The 14,881-nt window shown below is 35.0% G+C and overlaps 2 protein-coding genes across 6 annotated transcripts in view; both read left to right on the forward strand.

The window, feature by feature from the left end:
* The window catches only part of JAKMIP1 (janus kinase and microtubule interacting protein 1), a 145,117-nt gene that overhangs the window by 85,911 nt on the left and 44,325 nt on the right, over positions 1–14,881 (forward strand). For all 5 annotated transcript variants that reach the window (XM_077782753.1, XM_077782755.1, XM_077782752.1 and 2 more), the window contains 5 exons: positions 514–633; positions 2,441–2,587; positions 3,199–3,339; positions 6,495–6,554; positions 14,346–14,474. In XM_077782753.1, coding sequence (XP_077638879.1) covers positions 514–633; positions 2,441–2,587; positions 3,199–3,339; positions 6,495–6,554; positions 14,346–14,474 — 597 coding nt within the window. The remainder of the gene's footprint in view (positions 1–513; positions 634–2,440; positions 2,588–3,198; positions 3,340–6,494; positions 6,555–14,345; positions 14,475–14,881) is intronic.
* LOC144246212 (uncharacterized) lies at positions 8,343–14,441 on the forward strand. Its single transcript, XM_077782760.1, has 2 exons — positions 8,343–10,259; positions 14,346–14,441. The coding sequence occupies exons 1-2, from the start codon at positions 10,154–10,156 to the stop codon at positions 14,375–14,377; spliced, it is 138 nt and encodes a 45-aa protein (XP_077638886.1). The 5' UTR covers positions 8,343–10,153; the 3' UTR covers positions 14,378–14,441.

A 14,881-nucleotide genomic window follows, 5' to 3' on the forward strand; every position in this document is an offset into this window, starting at 1 on the left:
GTTGTTTTACTGATGATTTAAAAACTCCTTGGTCCTCTTAAATTGCAAAGAATATTGAGAAAATATAGAACTTCCAGAATTTACACTGTAATCTTGATCTGTGAACCTCAGTATTTTCTCACTATTTCATTAATTAGGAACACTTTAACCATTAGAAAATAGGTACTATACTTCTGAAAAACAGAGCCATGTGATTTTAATCTTTGCACTAGAACTGTTTTAGCTTAGAGAGTAAGAAATCTGGTGAGAAGTAACCTGCTATATATGAAATATTATTTACCTAGATATTTTTTAATTGCTAAACTGTACATGCATTTCACAAGATGCTGTTCATGAAGCATTTTCCCAGGATATTATCTAGTATTTCAGTTAATTTTAGTAAGTTTTCTGGATACTGATGTATGAGTGTTTTAAACTTACACAATACAGTTGCTAAGCTATGATATTAAACTATGGACAGTAAAATATTTTTTAAAAAGTAATTTTATAAATCTATATGTTTTTGATGTAAAGGAGCAGCATCTGGATGAACGAGATGTGCGGAGATTTCAGTTAAAAATCGCTGAATTGAATGCTGTAATAAGAAAGCTGGAAGACAGAAATACTCTCCTAGCAGATGAAAGAAATGAACTGGTAAATTAATTAGTAATAACACAGATGGTGACTGGGAGGGCATCTTTATGGCAAAAGATTTAATGGTGGAAAGTCAGTGTTATAAATAATTTACGAATTAGTCCTGGTTGGCCTCAGTCAATTATATCTAAATGTAACAGAGATTTCTACAGAAATTAATCTTGTGACCATAGAAGACATGGATGGAATCCACAAAAATAAAAATTTACAGATTTGTTTTGGGGTCATAATAAATCAAATTAATTGGTATATTGCCTACTGATGTTATGTAAAACATGCATAATCCATGCACTGAAATTGCTGTATCCGTCCTTTTGAAATTTGTTTCTGTGACATGCTTATGCTTGCTAGGAGTTAAAAAAGCTTTCCTGTGCTAGTGATGAAAAATCTGCCATTTCTCAAGGGAGGTCTCTTAAGTGGGTGAAATTGTCTTAGAAGAGGGATAGTAACTTACACAAAAAAGGATATGACATGAATTTTAAGAATTAATTTCATTAGCCTTTATCACTATTTGATTGCTTGTACTGAGGTTAATGGCAAAACTCCCATTGACTGCAATGGGAGGTGAGTTTCACAATAGGAATTTTTACACATGTCCTTTAATGCCCTAATTCTAGTGGCAGTAGAAAAGATTTTTCATTCTAAAAAGATGGAACCTATATATCTGATTCTAAAATTATGTTGAGGGCTGAAGTGGTGCCATGTGTTAGTCCTGTAGATGAGTGAAACATTGATGTCTTTGTGACACATTGACATCTCCCTCCTTGTTAATCCTTTTTGTGGGCCTGAATAATTCAAAACATCCCTGAAGAATGCTGAAGTATTGCAATGTATTCTTCAGTGTCCCTCTAGATGAAGGGCGTGTGTGACTCAGTCAAGTGCTCTTCTTGATTCTAGATTCAGTGGCATAAGAAATATATTTTGAAAGAGATGTAGCGCAGGTTTTATATTATAAGACAATAGTACACATAAAATCAGTAGTATCAGGAAGGCCATGTGATTAAGAGCTGTGAAAAATAATTTTCTCAAGAGTGAAACAGAAAACCAAATACTCAGTGAATTTATCTCAGGAAAACAAATACAATCTCTTTCTTCTTTCCAGATAAAACTTAGCAAATTTAAAAATCTTTTGACTGAAAAATAGATTTTTTTTTTCCAAACAAAACAGTTCATGGAGTAAAAACAGTGAAATATTAAATACAAACAAATGCAAGGAAGAGCAGTAATTTGCTTCATGTAATTGTCTAACATCATAAAACCACAGGAGCAAAATTGAGCAGCTTGAAAATGTCAGCAGAATGCTGAGATTGAATCTGTGCCCTCTGGCTGACTTTCTCATTGCTCTAATTATGCATTAAGAGGAGGAAGAGTGTCCTCCTCTTAAGGGATGGCTAAACTGGTGAAAACTACTTGTCTGGAGACCTAGTTGGTCACAAGAATCATAATACAAATGTATCATAGTTACCAAGAATGGCCCAAATGTCCCATAACTGATTAATATAATATATAAGAAGCTTTTCTATATTGAGATTAGTTTATAAAGAAATCACTATGGATCATCATAACTGTTTGCCAGGAGCAAAATCCAGTGACCAGATTTAGTGTTTTGGCAGACAATGCAAAAATACTACACCTTATTCGTTTGGACTGCTGTAGTTCTTAGGTCAGCAGTGGTATATGTTGGATGCCATTTAGCAGAAGAGCTAAACTGTCTGAATTAAGAAAAGCAAGTGGAAACACACCTATTTTTTCTTTCCTTCATAGGTAAACTAAAGCACAGCTAACTTTGTTCCTTTGCCATTTGCAGCTGAAACGTTCTCGAGAGACAGAAAGTCAGCTGAAGCCTTTGGTAGAAAAAAATAAGAGGATGAGCAAAAAAAATGATGATATGTTACAATGTATCCAGAGAATGGAAGAGAAAATAAAAAATTTATCGAGGGAAAATGTAGAACTGGTAAGTAACTATCTCTGGTAAGTAATCATCTCCAACATCATGTTATGAGAGCACATTGCACAGAGTTACTTTGAGGTGGAAGGGTTTGTGAGGCTTTTATTCTAACAAACAGATCAGTCTCCACAGTGAGATGGTGCAACTGTCAAATGCAGACAATACAGCTGAATACTCATATTCTAAATTCAGAGTGGCATGTGCTTTGTGTTTTATCAGTTCACACAGATTAAGGGAAAGGAGCCCAGATAGATAAAATGTTTTTGCAGGCTGTAAAAAGCTGTGACTAAAAATCAGCTTTAATAAATACTGCATTTATGATCAGAAGTCAGAAGTGAATTTGAGTGAATGCACTATGCTAGATCACTGAGTTCACTTGTCTGCTAATTTTTTTTCCCAGGCTGTTCTTTTATTCTGTTCTAAAATATCTTATGTGAGAGATTAACACAGAGCCATATAGAGTGTGGAGTTTTTTTTTTATTTGAAAGAGGCCTTGTGTTATAGTGGAGTGCACTGATGGGTTCAGAGAATTCTTGGTTGCTCCATCACACATGAGAGTTTTTCTCCTATTGCAGCAAGACATTGTAAAACATTCTTTATGTTTTTTATTTTTGTAGAAAGAAAAGTTATCTGCACAGCCAGCACTGAAGAGGCACACATCTTTGAATGATCTCAGCAGCACACGAGAGGAACAAGAAATTGAATTCCTTAGACTGCAAGTCAAAGAACAACAGCATGTTATTGATGATCTCACTGTGGTAATGTTTATGACTGGTATACACATGTGCATGCACACACATCTATAGGCAAGCTAAAGATTTGAGAGGAATGTTTTAACTCCAGTTGTAGTAATGATACTGAAATACTTCTTTGGTGTCAAAGGGTTTTTGTTTTTTCTCAGGTAGTGAATGAATTTTTTTGGAATGTGTATGAATCTTTGTATTAAAACTATTTACCTATTATGAGCTGCTTGTGGAAAAAAGTGCATCATCAGCCTTACTTAGAAAACTGGCTGTCAACAAATGAGGAACTTGAGTAAAGGAGACTTTCCAAAACTTCATGTCTAAAATGTGTTGGATGAAAACCCGAGCACTCCCCTGATCTAGAAGTTCTCCAAAAAGAAGGAAACATGGTGGTGTTAATTTCATCTGGCTAAGCATCTCTAGCTGAGCTGGCCATACAAGCTGGATTTAAAAAAGATGGGGAGAACTCTGTGTGGTTCATCAAACCAAGGGTAGCAGCATGGTTTAGGATTAGAATTGCGCAGCTGCTGCCCTCTGACTCCAAAGGCTTCTGAAGGTGATGCTCATGGATATTCACAGTGTTTGATCAGGAACCCTTCAAGTTGTGTTTGATGAGGAGTTCTCAAGTGCTGTTAGAGGTCTCCAGTGCTCTTTAGTGCAATTTGTGATAAACCCTTCTGGTGCTGGCAGAAATTACACATAATCTCTGAGAGACCCTTGCCATTCTGGAGCAGCATCTGGAACTTGGGCAGACTCAGACATCTCAAATGGCTCTACTGACTGCTACAAATGGTAAAAAAAAATTAAGAGCCTTCTGTCCAAATAGAAAATTAAACAATTGGATACATCATTGAATATAAAAAGAGAAGCTCTAAAAGGGAAAAACAAGAAGGTCTGTTTTTGCTGTATGTGGAACATTGTCTCAGTTCCTGGCAGTTCCTCTGAGATTTTGACCCAGCATTTTTCTCTGAAATCAGTGCCAAAGTTCAATGCCTGTGTGCACTCTCCAGTGTCACAGCATAACAAGCAGTAGGATATTTTACTCAGATACTATGATGTAGGGTCTGGTCCACAGAATGATGCTGCTTTAGCTTCCAAATAAAATTGCATAGGTAGGGATGGTGATATGACATTAGATGTGCAGTATATGGCAGATAAAACCTCACTTATATTTCAGTGCAAAGTGGGTATGAAAGGACTCTCTTTTTACTGTTTCAGCTAGTGATATGAGGAAATATATTGTATCCTGACTTTGGTCAAATAATATTAACTTGTGTTTAGTGTGAAAGTAAAATAAATAAATATTTTAAAATATTGTTTCATTTTTGCTTTGTTTCCTATTTACAGATACTATTCCACTTGCAGAAATTATTTAAATTTTTAACTAGGAAACTTCTTTGGTTCCAGTACAAACTAACTGAGCCTTTGCCTTTGATGTGAATGCAGTGGAATTCTGCACACTGTTGCTTTTGAGCTCTTTTCTGTCCCAAACCACACCTCTACAGACTACAAATGTATCATAGTTACCAAGAATGACCCAAATGTCCCATATCTGATTCATATAAAAATCATCAGCTTAACTCCAGCTGAGACCAGTATGATACATGGAAATAAGAGCAGTAGTCTTAGGCAGTAGGGCTGTCTGAACTGATTAACAGTAGGGTAATCAGTGACAGCAGGGTATTTTGAAGTTGAAACCTTGTCAACATGACTTTCTCACAACAGGGTGTTCTGGTTAATTCTTAAAAGGAAAGCTGTCAAGGTAAACTCAGATGACTGCAAAAGATGCTAAGTGGCTTTTAATTGGCATTATTACTGTTCTGGTAGCTTGATTTATATTGAGGCAGTAAATTAAGCAGTCTTCTTACAAAGAAGACTAGAAACAGGAAGGACTGGGATTTTGGAAGTGTTTGTTCCTTCTGCACTGCATTTGTTTGGATACCTGCTTGGGAGGCAGAATACCCCACTTTAAACAGGAATTGTGCCCTAAGTGGGCATCTGAGAAGAGAGCACTCTTTTTTAACAGTATAAAATTCAACTGTCTGTTTTTTTAGCTTAAAATGTTATATTATTCTGCAGCTTGAAATACCTGCACCATTCTACCTTGGCAGTCATTACTTTTTCTTATTTTTCATACCACATGTATTCAAGGTGCTGTGTAAATTGTTATACTTTTCTCAGTTATTTTGCATTTTCCAAAACTTATTTCTTGGAACAATGTGCTGATAAATAATTTTGTTGTGATTTCTGCTGTGGGCTTCCTATGTTTCCAGTTTCTGAACTGAATGCAAAGCAAATAACTGGATAGAATAATACAATGCAGTGAGCAATAACTGCTAAAGAAGGACTTGGAACTGCAATATGTCTTTTAAAAATAGAAGTGCTGCAAACAAAGGTGCAGAGCTAAGGAGAGAATCAGAAAAAAAGAAGACAGAGCACCTGCCTCCTCCTGTGTTCTTGGGTTGTTTTTTTTTTTGCTTGCTCCTTCACATTTTTTTCCCTTCTCTTTCTCCTCTTCTTGTTTGGAATTTGAGGCAGTATTCTTGGATTTAGGCGAACATAAATCTTGTATTTGCAGACATGACCTCTTCATGTTATGGTATAGTTTATCATGATCTTGCACCAAAACTGGAGTAGAAAAAAGACAGCAACTAAGTTGACAAAGACTGAGTGCCTTCGGATTTGAGACTTTTGTCCTACAAGGATAAGTCAGATGTAAAAGAGTATCTGCATATGCATGCTTGTATATCAGAATATATCTGATGTAATAACTTTTAATTACTAAGACTGGACTAATTTTTGGCTACTGACCTGCTTCTTCAGGATTGTTGAACGCTGGAGTGCACTTCTGTTTCCATAGTGAGCATCTTGGTAAAGGAGTCAAAAGAACTGTCAGAAATCTGTGCTCAGTATTTAACAAAGCCTTTTCTTGCCAACTTCCCATCAAATGTGTGAAGTACGTGGCTGCAGGTTTGTTTGCTGAAGGCATAAAGCTGCAGTGCAGTGTGGTGTAACATGGTGTTACTCAAAAGGATAAAGACATCGTTGTTAGCTTTACCTAAGGCTTTACCAGAGGCTTAAAGAAAATGTTAATGATATTTCTCTGTGTTAGACATATCTAAGTATAGTTTTAAAACAAACCCATACCAAAATGTTCTCTTTCCTTCTAGGAAAGAGAACGGTTATTGCGGTCTAAAAAACAGAGGAGAAAAAGTCTGAAGCCTCCAAAGGTGAGCAAATCTTTGGTTTTTTGTGCATTTCTGCTGCTGTGAACAACACTTCTTTCAAATACTGCCTGAATTTAAAGCTCTGCCTAATGAGAAAAATCCATATAATTCTCCTGCTTACTCTGGTGAGTGCTTAATTTTTTAGGGTAATTCAAGAGTTTTGTACTTCACACAAGTGTTGTTGTTTGGGGGTTTGTTTTAAATAAACAGTAAAATTACACTTTTAGCCTAAATATTCAAGTGGCTTGAGGCATAATGATTTAATGGCTTGAAACAATTACAATTTCAAAGGACAAATATTTAGGCAGTTTTAAAGAATATACGCCCTTTAAACTACTTGTACCAACACGGAGCTAAATCACAATTAAAGAATAACTCATGCTGGAGATGTTACTGAAATAATGTTTCTGTATGTGATGTATAAGTAATAATACAATTTCAAGTGTTATGTGTTAATAATTTCTCTGTTTTGGAATACAGGGTTCAAAACAAAAATTCAGATTATAAAAACAGAGAAGTTTTGCTTCAGAAAGTACCCTAAAGTTTCTTGTAATGTGCTAAAAGTAATTTGCTGAATAATGTTTTTTGTGAAGTTAAACATTAGCAGCCTGGAGCATGTGTGTGGGAGGTGGGAAATGGAGTAAGAGGGAAAAAATGGAAATGAGGAGTGGAGCTATCATTATCATCTATGTAGCTTAACATGTATTCTGTCATAAATGGGTGCCTTGTGTCAGGGTGTTCTGCATAGTCTATTCCTGGTAACCTCCAGGTGGTGCTTTTTTATTGCTCTGCACTCTAATGCCTATATTCTGAAAAAATTTATCCTTTGTGACTCTCTATTTTACTGGTAGCTTCTTCAAATTCTGTTTCTGATAACAATGTGTATTTTACATAGAAAAAAAGAAAAAAAAATCAGAAGTAACAATATATCCTGACAAATATATTTGCAGCAACTGTAAACCATTCTTTCATGATGTAGTGTAACTGGCAATTTGTGTTTTGAGAGCAACTTCAAAAAAAGAATGCAAAAAAAGTGTGTATATATATATATGTGTATGCAACTTATACTGTACTTTTAATAGTTTTCCCTAATTATGAGCCTTTATCTGACTGTAAGTCAAATGTGTGAGATCATTTGCTAAATTGTAAAATTTATAATGAAACAAAACCAGTTAAGTCAATTTTTAGGTGTTTAGGAATTTCTGTAGGCTGAGAACTTCAATAAATATGCATTTATGTCTTGAAAATGCTCTGTGTTAGTAGAACTTCAGCTGATGAAGGTGCTGTACCTTTCCTATTTTGTCTTGAGCAACCTGATGCTTTTGTGGTCTCTTCTTTTCCTTACCAGCCAAAGCAGGAGTTGGAGAGAAGCATGAGGATTGGAGAGAATGGGCATGATATCATTAAAATTTTTGTGGCAATGCTGTTTTCTGTTTGCGAAGAGTGCTATAATATAGGGAATTCTGCAGAGTATACTGCAAGAATCACATGCATGTGGGCAGCAGAGTTAGTAGGGGTGTGCTTCTTATTTAGGGTATAAAAGATACATCAGAAAGAACAAATTAATCGGTAGCAGACATTTCTGCTACAAATTATTCCATCCCCTGTCCATTAGCTCTTCAATGGACAGGACCATTTGAAATTCTGTGTGATGCTATCTCCAGAAAGGAAAAACAGGACTACAAAACAAAAACAAGTGAAAAAAGAGAAGGTTATGGAGAAGAGTGAATGATATTTTATGTACTATAGTAGTTACACCATATATATATATATATATATATATATATATATATATATATACACTAATTAATATAGTTAACATATAGCTGTATTTAAACTTTCTAAATGAGCTAATTCCTTAAGGAATTAAAGAAATAATCAGTAATACTACGGTACCATTACCTGCCAGTGGATAAACCTGTAGCCTATTTACATTTATATGCAGTGTTGACTCACAGTTTAACTGCATTTGGTGTTAACTTCTAAAAATCCAGTCCTGGCACACAGGCTGATTGCCTTCCAGGCCACCTGTGTGATCCTGTGAGGATCAAAATCCTCAAAGGAAGCTGTGTTTCCCCCAGTTTTCCAACAGTTTTTAATTTAAATAATCTATGTGGAATGGATGGTTTACTCAGATGAGCTGGGATTTTGCCATTTCATCATGTCTGTTTTTACAGCCCATATCAGCAATCCAGAAGAAATTTGTAGAATTTATTTAACAGAGAGTTGCAAACGTTGGTTAGATGTCAGTAATGGACATGAGATACTGACATCTCACTCTGGACAGAGTGGTAACATTAAGTGGTTGGAAGTAGGCATCTAAATAGGACATATGAGTTTTGGCCTAAAATTGCCTGGTTTTCTCCAAGACTATAAAGGCAGTCTAAGATGAGTTGTTTTATATGTAGACATGCACAGCAGAAGTGTATTTCTGACTATTATCTCTGCAAGATTTTTACCTCATACAGATTATATAACATTTATAGAATAGTAGTGAAATTATATGCTAACCTGTCCTTGGAAAAATAAGTTTCTGATCTAAGTCTTTGGCTTTGATTTTCTAAGGTTTGTTAAATGTAAAATTAGGATTAACACAGTGAATTAACAAGTTTGGCTGGTGGAGTTGTATCTATTTCTGAATGTGTCCCATTCCCTGTGACAAAGTGAAGGAGAAAATAACTCATAAGAATGAGTTTTCATAAAAGTGATCAGATAAGCTCAGTGTGGAAGGTATAGAATGATTTTTTTTCTGTTCTAATAACCAGGAATGTGGTGCCAGGGTGAAGATTTACACTCATCTGTTGCAGATTTTCCTAAATGGGTGCTTTTAGACTCCATCTTCCTTCATTCCTGAGATGGTCTCACTGCAGAGAGTCTGTGGTTGTTTTCTAATTAGTCTGTGGTTGTTTTCTAATGAGTCTGTGGCTGTTTTCTAATGAGTATTTTCCTGACAGTTTTTTATGTTGTCTGGAACAGAATCCATGGAATGCCTTTCTCCATCTTTAAGACATCATGTGTGAATGATCTGCCAATAGCCTTTATAGCCCTGAACATCAGTTCAGCTGAGGAGCTTCTGAAAATTCTACATTTCCTGGTTTTGTAATTAGCTATCAGTGTTATTTTTGGAGCTCTGTAGGTGCACTAGGTTACTGTTGCTACTGCAGCTTTCACTGAGCACTCTTTAAATTCCCAAGGAGTCCATGGAACAATGCTGGCAACTGGTTCAGGTTCCCTGAGGAAAGGAGCAGCAAAGTGGGGTGGGCTTTATAACCTCTGTCCTTGCAAGGTCTTCAGAGGAGTGATTAGTGACTCTGTGTAGTCAGGTACCTGATTCTTTCCGAGGTGCTTTTTAATTTTTTTTTTTTAATTTTTGTTGTGAAATAATCAAGAAACTTCAGAAGCAGTATCTAATAATATATTGTTTATTTTTGACATGTGGAATGGAGTTACATTCATTCCATGATGGATGGAGTCATGCATTTGAAATAAGACATATTTACCCAGCTTATTTGGTAACTGCAGGACTCTCTGGATTGTGCCTTTTTTTAAACTTTAATAAATGAACTGTATTTGCAGTAGTGGAAAGCCTGCACAGTGGTGTGATGGAGTTCATATTTCTTGTTTTATATTTTTCTTTTTTTCTCTGCCTCTGTGCTTTGGTGTGCCTATATTTTTCTGGCTGCCAAGAAATGACATATAAGCATGAAGGTAAGAAGCTACTGATGAGCACATCTGATTGTATTACAAGGAAATATATCTTGGATCATTTTCATCATGTTAGATTAAATCCCTTAAAATGAGGTATTTAAATGTAAAATGAAACTCTTTTAGCAATAGAGAAATCAGATTATATTGAAATTTGCATATAGTGTAGTTTATGTGTCACTGTTGATTTATAGTAGCCTAAACTTTGATGTTTACTGAGCACCATCATTCAGTAGAAGGATTAATACTTGAGTTATAAAGAGCTAATGCATAATTTTACTTTAAAATTACATTAAAACATCACTATAAATTCACATGAAAAATACTTGCTATTAAATGCATGGCAATAGTCAGTGGAAATTATAACTAAAATCAGAATTTTTCTGCAATTTACATGACTATTTTCTCAGTTAAGAAGTTGTGATTTAGAAATAAGAAATGTGCAAACAAAAATAAAGCAATTTCTAAGTTGCTAATTGAGAATGTTGCCATTTTTAAAAAAGTTTGAATGAAACGTTATTAATCATAGTTTATATAGTTAGAAAAATCCAGTGAGTATTGTACATTTCTGCATACTTTTCAGAAATTATTGTGGTTTAAGCTTTTCAGGCATGCGTGGAATCTCCCTTGGAGCTGATATATTTATTGATGCTTTATTATTTATTTCAGTATTTATCTACAACTTTATGACTCACATGTCTTTCTTTCGAGTATTTTTTTTTTTATTTTTTCCTCTCTCTACAGCTGTTCCCTTGTGAATTAATTTGTTTTGGTTTTGCTGTGAGTCAGTTCTCATAGTTGGTTGTTTCAGATTCTAGATGATCAACAATAAAACTGCCTGTTTTGTAATTATGTCATGAAGCAATTCATACATGTGCAGGTAATATACAATAATTAAATACCTTACCTCTATTTCCATGGAATGGATCTGCTCTACAAAATTATAAATATACAGCTTTTCTAAAAATGAAGGAGTCTTAAAAATAAATGGTTCACTTGTAACTCCAAGTATTACAGGCAGTCTTTATAGCATTTAAAAGTTTTTGACTTTTAACTCTCCTTTAAGTGTTGGGGATTTTTAGTGTGATGGGAAATACTAAGGGGTTTTTTTTCAGAATTCCATCATAGCCAATAATCAAGTGGTTTATTTCTTGATATGTATGTATTCTTCCACCACTTTTGCCACAAGTGAAATGTTCAAATAATTTTTCACAATAATGGCATTGCTTTAAGTGTTTTCCCCATCCTATACACCTTTTTGCAAAATTAAAATCACTGTTGTTTTGCTTATATATTTTCATTTCTTGAAATGGCATGGGTGAGTGTGTGCATGCAGGGTTAAAGGAAGACATATATTTGACCTGAGTTACCTAAAAGTGACTGTGCAGCAGAGATGTAGCAAAAAATCCCATAGGTGGTAGGTCTTACTGTCATTTCCAATTAAGCTGCTGCTGAGCCTCATGGTACTGTGATCTCTGTGCCATTTGATAATAAATTGGAGATCTGTTCTCCATCTTTTAGAAGTCCCTTCTGCCAGCCTTTGCAAAGTCAAGACTTGACTCTTACTTTGTTTACCTGCCACCATCTTCTTTACCTTCTTCATAAACAAGACAGTACCATAAAATGTACCTTCTTGTTTATGAAACTGTATCTTCAGATCAGTTTGGAGTCAGGAAAGTGAGTTGAGCTGGCTACTCAGACTGTAAATTTGTCTTCCTTGCAACTTGAAGTAGCACCATTTCTTTAACTCTATTTTCAACTTCCAATATTTATTTGTAGTGTTACTGTTACATGGTTGTAAGCTGCAACCAGTATTCAGTGGGGGAGGAAGGTTGGATGGACCATCTCCCAAGGACTCATGACCCCTTGTGTTTCATGGTAAACCTTTGTACTTACAGAAGAGAAGTCTGAAATGCTTTTAATTCAAGTGAGAGTAAATACATTACCTTTCTGGATAAGTCTTTGTATTTTTAGAATAGAGTTTAAACCTCTTCCTTGTGCCCTTTGTGTTGTTAAGTAGGGCAGAAAGGTGAACTGGTGAATGCTGGAGGAAAGGATTAGATTATTCCAGGGAACTGTTTGTCTTAAGCTCCTTGGACATCGATCTGCCTGGTGGAAGATCACAGTGCTTCCTGGACAAGTGAGGAAAGACTTATGTCTTTCCAGCACTGTGGCACTATAACTGTGATCTTATGAATTCACAAAGTAGTGGTCTAGTAGCTTGCAAAAGGAAATTTGTTTCTCAAGGTTGTTTGTAAGCTCATTGCCTTTTGTGCTGCATCATATTTATCTGCATGCATATGGATAAACAGGGTGTTAAGAAAAGATACGGCTTCTTGGGTTTCTGAGTGAAAGTTTTTAAGTACTGTTTGAAGGGGTCTTCTTTAGTGGAGCAGTTGAGTGATTCAGGACATGACCTTGGAGCTGTCTTTGGCAGTTTGAGTGGAATTAGCTGTACTGTGAAACTGTTATGGACTTGTTCAGCTTATGAGTGATGAGGTTGTGACCTGGTGGACCGTGGTGACCAGGGCTGCAGACTGTAAATGGAGCATATGGTGTCATGCATGCAAGCAGAATGTCACACCTACAGGCTTGATTTTTTGGTACCTGTTAAATCAAAACAGAGTATTTTGACTGCTGATGGGAGCTGTGCTGAACCAAAAGAATATAGTGAGCATTAGGGCTCTGTGAGGAAGAGAAGACCATACTTATGTAGATATACTCGAAAGAAATCTCTAAGGTTAGTTAAGTCTGGAAAACTGCAAGGAAAAATAAATATTTGGAAATCATCACGAGACAGGTCATTATAGTTAAAATTTTTCAGTATCTTGAATTAAATTGATTGACCACAATTCTTTGCTGAAAAGTAGGATTCATGATGCTTGGAATTAATAACTGACATTGCTTTGAATTAATAATAACATGCTTGGAATTAATAACAACTTTTTTAATCCTTATGGCTATTTTAATGAACAAGCTATTATCTTCTTATAGACAACCTCTGATATGTATTTGAAAAAAAACCCAAACAGAAAATGTGACATCAGGATCTGTGCTTCAGTATCAAGCAGTGGCAAAACATGTAGAGATCTTTCTTCATCTTCTTACAGCCACCTCTCTCCACTACCCTCTCTATCTAGGCTTCTTCATAACCTGGATCCATTTTTCAGCAACACACTTTTAAAAATATTCTCAGTTTTCTTGCTTCTCTGAAATTGTGTTGGATTATTAAAATATTTGTGTGGCGTAAGAAGTTATGCTTTCTATTGATTAATAAATGTTAAAAACCTTATTTTCTAGTTGAATAAACAAAAAAAAAATTAACAGTTTAATTTCCATGGCAATTTGCTGCTTTCTGTGACTGTGTTTATACAAAAAAATCAAATTTTTCACAACTGATATTGTACTCATTTCCACTAGCTACTAATTTTCTCTAGTTATCTCTAAGTATGCATTTCATTGATAATGTGTAAAATTTTTTAAATTTGCAGTGCAATGCTGCTTTTCCCTAGACACACCTTTTTGGTTAGGCATAGTATTGGAGCAAACGTTAAAAAAAAATAGAACGATTATATTGAAAAAAATAAATGGCAAGCATTAATTTATACTTATTTATACTTTTAAGTAGAGCTTTGCAAACCAGGATTTTTTTTTTTTTTTGCAATTATTATAAGCAATTGAATTTGTTCCACCTTGGTCTCCAGAATACTTTCTGTTCCTTTTGGTTGCACATGTTATATGTTGCATTGTTCTGTCTTACTTTCTTCTGAATAGATACTGGATTTCTCTACTGAAAATCTTATAAGGACTTGTGTGACTTTGGTAATTAGGTTTTATACTTTTGCTAAAGCATTATTCTTTAGGTATTTACCTCATCTCTGCTCTATGTCCAGTTCTGTTCTTGGAGATGCTTCCACAAATTATGTTGAAAAAGTAACTTATTTAATCAGAGAAGAAGAGTTTGCACTGGAACCTTTCTTCCTAAATACTAAAATAAATCATCAGAGAAGGCTCTTGGTTACTGCTTATTTGGTCATTGGGGCTTTTCATCTGTTTTGCTACTAGCTAAAAAAAACCCTAATTTTTCAGAGGCATGTTGTGGAGACATTTTTTGGATTTGATGAAGAATCTCTTGATTCAGAAACTTCATCTGTAACTTCATACAACACAGACAAAACAGACAGGACACCTGCAACACCAGAAGAGGATTTGGAAGATGTAAGTGGTAACTGATTCATTCTTCTTTCTACTTCTTGAATAACTACAAAGTTTCAGCTATTGTACCACATGAACTATGAAAGATTTGGCAGAGAATTCCTTTGGGTTTTTTTCAAGTCTGGTAACATATACACTTTGCAATAAAATTAATAAGATAATATTCTGCCTGACAGATTTGGCAGATATTGGTGTGGGAAATAATTTTTTTCCTCAAACTCTTTCTTATTAGCCATTTGAAAATGAATAGGCATATTGCTTTGCCAATAGTCAATACTTACTACACAATAGTTTGCCTTTCAACCTCATAATTTATTTGACTGTTTTGATACAATCAGGATTTTCTTTCTTTGCTCACAATACTCAGAGAGTCCTTTGCAATGCCTGAAGGCTTAAATGATCACAGGTAG

This window comes from Lonchura striata, chromosome 4, assembly GCF_046129695.1.
Source record: "Lonchura striata isolate bLonStr1 chromosome 4, bLonStr1.mat, whole genome shotgun sequence".
NCBI classification, from domain to species: domain Eukaryota; kingdom Metazoa; phylum Chordata; class Aves; order Passeriformes; family Estrildidae; genus Lonchura; species Lonchura striata.